The sequence below is a fragment of the Primulina tabacum genome, chromosome 3 (genome assembly GCF_025594145.1).
Source record: "Primulina tabacum isolate GXHZ01 chromosome 3, ASM2559414v2, whole genome shotgun sequence".
NCBI lineage: Eukaryota > Viridiplantae > Streptophyta > Magnoliopsida > Lamiales > Gesneriaceae > Primulina > Primulina tabacum.
In genome coordinates this window covers 43,982,302-43,988,403 of record NC_134552.1, presented here as the reverse complement: position 1 = coordinate 43,988,403, position 6,102 = coordinate 43,982,302, and the positions used below count along the sequence as shown (strand labels likewise).

The 6,102-nt window shown below is 36.2% G+C and overlaps 1 protein-coding gene across 2 annotated transcripts; it reads left to right on the top strand.

Annotated features, from left to right (window-relative positions):
* The first annotated feature begins 209 nt into the window (after window positions 1-209).
* On the top strand, window positions 210-4,749 carry LOC142541093 (uncharacterized). 2 transcript variants are annotated; one of them, XM_075647657.1, is made up of 9 exons: window positions 212-355; window positions 449-573; window positions 2,567-2,654; window positions 2,868-2,927; window positions 3,381-3,443; window positions 3,584-3,787; window positions 3,869-3,980; window positions 4,083-4,300; window positions 4,465-4,749. In XM_075647657.1, the coding sequence occupies exons 2-9, from the start codon at window positions 455-457 to the stop codon at window positions 4,555-4,557; spliced, it is 957 nt and encodes a 318-aa protein (XP_075503772.1). In that variant the 5' UTR covers window positions 212-355; window positions 449-454; the 3' UTR covers window positions 4,558-4,749. The 2 variants fall into 2 exon arrangements, with proteins under 2 accessions (XP_075503773.1, XP_075503772.1); XM_075647658.1 differs by lacking the exon at window positions 2,868-2,927 and having other exon boundaries at window positions 210-355.
* Window positions 4,750-6,102: the final 1,353 nt, after the last annotated feature.

Sequence of the window (6,102 nt, the reverse complement as noted above, 5' to 3'; positions counted from 1 at the left end):
GTTCGGATAACTGTTTCTAATATTTAGTTTTTTCTTATATAATATCTAATTTGCTAATTTTATAATTAATTTTTTTTCTTGTTCTCGATAATTTAGTAAATATTCACTCCATGATAAAAATGTGATTATAGGTGGTAATACGATATTTGAGTAGAGTATGCGTATTCAATCTTCCCGAAGATGAATTGAATATCTGATAAATATGAGAATGAGAACGGACCATATGAAATTCTAATCAAACCCGACCTTTTAATGTATCTGCGAGGGGTTAAAGTAAATATCAGACAAAGTTGAAGGGACAAGTGTAATTAACTCGTGTTCTCGGTTTCAATATCTGCGTTCCTCTACTGTACAGGTCACGATAGGATCCACTCTTCTAGAGATTTATGTTTGAAATTTATCTCATTTTTGTATGATCCACGAATTTGATTTGCTTTTTGGTATTCAGAAGAGGATGAAAACAGTTGCGGTGGCAATAGTGGCGGCTTTGCTTGTTGTAGCCGCTCAACTTCCTCTTGGTATAGCTTTCCAATCAATTGTCCCCGCATTTCTGTGGTCCCCTCATTTAGATGGGTACGATTCCGCCTTGTATTAATAATTTTCTGGTATTATTTATTTCTTGTTTTGAGTCTGTTTTGCGTTGATGTGTCTTGCTAAATTGGAAATCTTCTATAATTTGAGATACAGATTTTGTGATATATTCAGTTTTGTGGTTTTTGAGTCATTATTCCTGCTGGAATTACTGCGCAATAACGATGGATGGTTGAGAGAGCGTTTGTGAATTGAATACTGGAATGCTGATAGGGCCCATAATCTTGAAGACTTGCAGTATGCAATGACATGGATGTTTGGTGACTTGTGTTTATGCGTGCTGTGGAGTTACCTGGTGAGGCAGAATATAGATTATGCTTTTACGGAAAGATACCCATGTTTGATTCGAATAACATGCTCAGACATGCAAATCTGCCTCGTTCGCTGCCATGTCACGAGAGCCAAATTGAGCCTGTTTGGTTCAGCTGATTAGAGTATGAGTTGCATGAAAGATATTGGTGTTAGACTGTTAGTATAGATCTCTCAGGTTTTGAAATCGTTACAGAAAAAACTCTGACTATATGATTATGAAGCATTTTGTAATCACCAAATTCACATTTTTTTATTAGGCTTGACGATATGGTTAACTTCTTTAACTTTTGCAACTGTAATTTCCACAGCAGATGAATCCCATGAGATCCCTAATGAGTAGCTTAATAAGATATTTCTTTGTTTAAATTCTTATACCACATTTTCAATTTTTCATGTGTTATGATTAAAGCTTTTAGACATATTAGAGTTTTCTTTTTGATGTGCACTGTGCGGATATGCTAGGTTGTAATACATGTGGGTCATTTAGCACATAAGATATATGCAAGCTTTAAGGGAGGATGAGGTCTATGTTTAACTTGCTACTTCGACTTTTTTTGATCTCCTTGATAGAGCCTTATGGTCTTTTAGAGATTTGTGCATCTTTTACAGAAATCTTTCTTTTACCTTGAATATGTTGTGCTTGTGGACTATATTCAAGCCGATTTTTTAAAACTTGAATTCTATTTCGACACAAATTGGATCATTTTTTTAAAGTAGCTGAAGGGTTTTGTTGAGCTATCTTCCATTAGTATGCAATTCATCAGGAATCTCAACACTCTGAATGCTCTAATTGCCAGTTACTGCTGGAATGTCTTGATCATTCCTATGTCTGTGTAGCACAATGTGGTTCACATGAATAAATAGTAATGATGCTGTTGGTTGAATAATTCCAATTTGCCTATTGTTTTGGAGAAACTGAATAACTTGTGGTCCACTTCTCAGCTTACGATTCTCAATTTGGCGGTCTTATTTATGTCTCATAGAGTACTGGCTTAATGGTTTTAATACCAATATGATATCCTTTGTTCAGTTTCTTTCTTCATTTCCATATGGATAGATTTTACCTTGGACATATTGGCAGCAACATTGATCTACTTTTTGCAATTTGTACCTGTGGGAAGGTGACATAGGCTATGGATAAATCTGTGGCTCAAAGAGCTCTTTTTACCCTCTGCAATATAGCTCTGTTTCAAATTTTTCTATGCAGACTCAAATACAAATTTCAACAGAAAAATGGACTGCTTCTTCTTCCCGATTCTCTCACGAAGTCTCAATATCTTGTCCTTTGCTTTTACCTTCCTGACTTCTTTTGTATCCACTCTCTCTCTCTCTACTTTGCTGGTTTTTTACTTTTGTGTCAACTCTTGCTTTCTACTTCTTGAACATGGGGTAAGGCAGAGGAATATAGCTCAAAGAAGTCACCACTGTCCTGTCTTGCATGTTCTAGACGTATCGAATCCATGCATTTGTTTCCTATTTCTTTACATCATTTTCACCAAATAAACTTGTTTTTCCTTGCTTCATACCCGGGGTTCCCCCTCCCCTCTTTATTCTACTTTCTAAAAAACTGTTCTGGTTTATGTAATAGTTTATGTTTGAAATTTATATGCTGTAATTTATATTTTTTATACAGCGTGACATTATGCTTCTGATTGTCTGGCAGAATGAAAGAAATGATTGACTACAGGACTCTTTCTCCAAGAGATTTAGCCAAATCTGTGATGGCAGAAGGGAGGTGGTCGAACTATCTGGTATATTCTGTGCCCTTGCTTTATGTTTTGATTGAAGTTTGTCCTTGTCCCAGAATCAAAGCATTTTTTGTAAAGATAGGCCAATGAGAGTGAAAAATATTTTTGGCCCAATAAAGTATGAGCAATAATTCATTTGTTCCCTCAGAAGTCGAGGGCGTTAATTCTTTAGATTTCAGTCCAAGCAAAATCTGATATTGATTAAATTTTCTTCAGTGCTCTGGAGAGGAAGCTCAAGAGTCTCAGAAATTTACCTTTCTTTTTGTTGGAACAGAGGTAGCAGTACTTCTCTACACTATGCTTTTGTCGAGGCAAAAGCTGGCAACCTTTCTCTCTTCCATGATATGCATGCGAATAAAGAGGAATTGCCTTGGCAACAAACTTTCCCATATTTATTCCAGATGATAATTACTTACATTTTATTCCTAACTTCAGTAGGTGACTGGTTTCTTAAAAGTACTGTGTGAGCGGTCTACAAATATTTTCGCACAATTCTTTAGAATCGATAAACATGACTTTGAATGTTTATCAAGTTTCTGTTCTATTTTAGTTGGAGGCATTACATTGACACATATGTAAATCTATGCAATTGACATGCATGGGGCAAGAAATTCAAAATTAATGACGTGTATCTTTATTAATCAAGAAATATTTAACTTTGTAAACAATTTTCATATTTTTGATCTGGCATTTTCTTTCATTGATCCAAATTATTGTTTCCATGTGCAGCTACAATCTGTTGATATGTCCAGACCCAGAATGGCAGATGCAGCACTTGTAGACTTTCTCAAGGTTAACAAGTTTGCCTGGTTGTTTATAAATTCCCATTTTAGAACCTACATGATTATGTCCATGTATAGCTTCCTTGATTTGAGATAAGATTACTACAGCACATGGTACGAAGGGTGTTAATTACAGTCTCTTCATTTTAGGACTCCTTTTCAAACTCCAACTTCTCATTGGCATTCCCCTATGTAGCTGCATCAGAGGAAAAAGTGGCAGTTGAGAATACTCTGATGGCAGAGTTTGCCGATTCTTGTCAGAATAAAATGGGAATCAACAATATTGCTCTAATGGGATCTTGCTTAATGGAGAGTGATAATTTTGATAAACTAGACGATATTCACTCAGTTCATGTAAGTACTAGAAACAGCAGTATAATCTTTGTTGTGTTTACTTGTAGATGGTCCTTTCAATTTAAACTAATTCATTGATAGGATTATGTGCACTCAAGGATGGGAAATAATTCAGATGGGCACACAAATCTGATTGTCTTATGCCATAGACATTCTCATTCATCACAAGATTCCGATCAACGACATTCTGAAAGTATAAATGGCGTTGAAAGATTTTCTAACCAGACACTGGTGTTTCACAAGCTTATTATTCCATGAGCTGGCAATTTGACTTCGTAATTTGACTAACATGCAGGTAGCATTCTGTCTAAACTTCTCAATGTCGTGGAGCAATTTGGTGCGAAATACTCGGTTCTTTATGTGTCGGATCCCTTTAGATCAATTCAGCCTCCATCTCATCAGGGTCTAGAAAGGTTTCTTGCTGAAGCCAACTTAGAAAGTGAATCATCTAACTCATTGGCCTGTGATGGAGTTTGCCAAATCAAGTCATCTCTTTTGGAGGGGATTCTTGTGGTAAATCCGTTGAATATTCGTCCAGTGTCTGTATAATTTGTCATCGATAATGAAAGTAAACATTTGCCAAATCAAGTCTTGTGCCAAATCAAGTCTTGTTGTAACTTATTTTTCATTTCAATATTCATGACACTCTCGAATTCATGCTATGCACAATGTTTCAGGCAATTGTTTTGCTCATAATTTTGCTATCTGGGCTTTGCTGCATGATGGGAATTGATACTCCAACGAGGTTTGAGACTCCGCAGGATTCTTGATGAGCTGCTTGTGGAAGATATACATGTTGTACGGTGGTGATCTTGGAGACGCGCTTCTATTCGGGGCACTCATATACCCTGTCTGTATAATTATCCGTGTCATGATTTATGTTGCTCCTTTTTGCGCCAGTGATACCTTTTTCCAGGAAACAGTTAAATGATTTGGGAAGTTGGTTAATAATTTTAGTTACACTCTGAGTTTTGTGATTTGAGTCATCCGATGAAGTATGCTCAAAGTGCTGATTATTTTGCTGTTGGTTTCTGCATTACTTCTCCTCGTTACTTCTGTCTTTCGTTTTCCATAATGTGCTAATTGCATCAATCCCTTGCGAAAAGTCTGAAAATCATAAAATCTTCATAGAAGATTTCACAATATGAGTTGATCGGAACAAAGTAGAGAAATTGAAATTAATCCAAGAATTGTTTTGGATGTTGTTAGTAGTATTGAACATCTTTCCCACAGACAAAGGCGAGAGTCCGTGTAAGACTCTCGCACTGTATTATTGTAGATCATAGTTTTATCTTTAATAATCTGTAATTATCTCTATATTAGTCATATCATTCAGTATGTTAGTTATATAATTGAAAATGAAAGAGGAAAATAGGAGGATGAAATGAAGGTTCGGATTAGTATTTGATTTTATGTTTGAAATGTATGTTAGAAATACAGTGGTTAAGCGACATCAGTTATGGTTTCTAGCATGATAATCAGAGTATTATTTAGAATGAGATGAAACAAATTTCATTAGAAAGCTAATATAGAGCATTACAACTTTTATGTTTTGACTTTTGTCCAAATCATTTCAAAAGTAAGGGCAAAATAACTCAGAAATGTATTTGATATGTTAAAATTTCTACACTGACACAGTTTAATAGCTAGTGAGAAACCTAGTTTCAAAGTCGGATTTGAATTATGTTGCAATTTCAATATTACTGATCAAGAAACTGGACCTTGAAGATATCTCATATGACTTCAAAATGAGATGAATTCAACAGTTTGCAGCAAGGGACGATGATGGTTGGAAAATACGCTGCTGAAATATGCACCTCTTGTAGCTGCAAACCCAGAAGCTAAATATAACATGTTAGTAAATGGTTCACATCTTAGTATATATAATTTTGTTACTTCTGATTTGACTATTATCTAGGCTGAGGTGGTTGAACGAGACAAGGTGATATGCGGCAATATTTGTAAAAAATTTCAAAATGCTTGGTTGTATCAAATGTACAAGCTCAACGGTGATTGAAGATGAAGCATCAAACATTTTCAAGCAATTAAAGGAGTTCAACGAAGCACTTAGTGTTATTGTATCGAGCGACCAAGCATTGGAGTTCAAATTGACCAACTTATGCAACACGAACACGCACCTGTGCGCTTGGAAGAATAAATGTGCACACGGGCAAAACCAGACACGTAGCCGCGCCCTCATATGGCGTGACCGCGTGCCACGTGTCCACCAGGCATGAGAACTGCGTGCACCGTCCAAATAGAACCCTGCGTGCACCAACGCGATTTTCAGCACGCACACCTGAACACCGCGACTC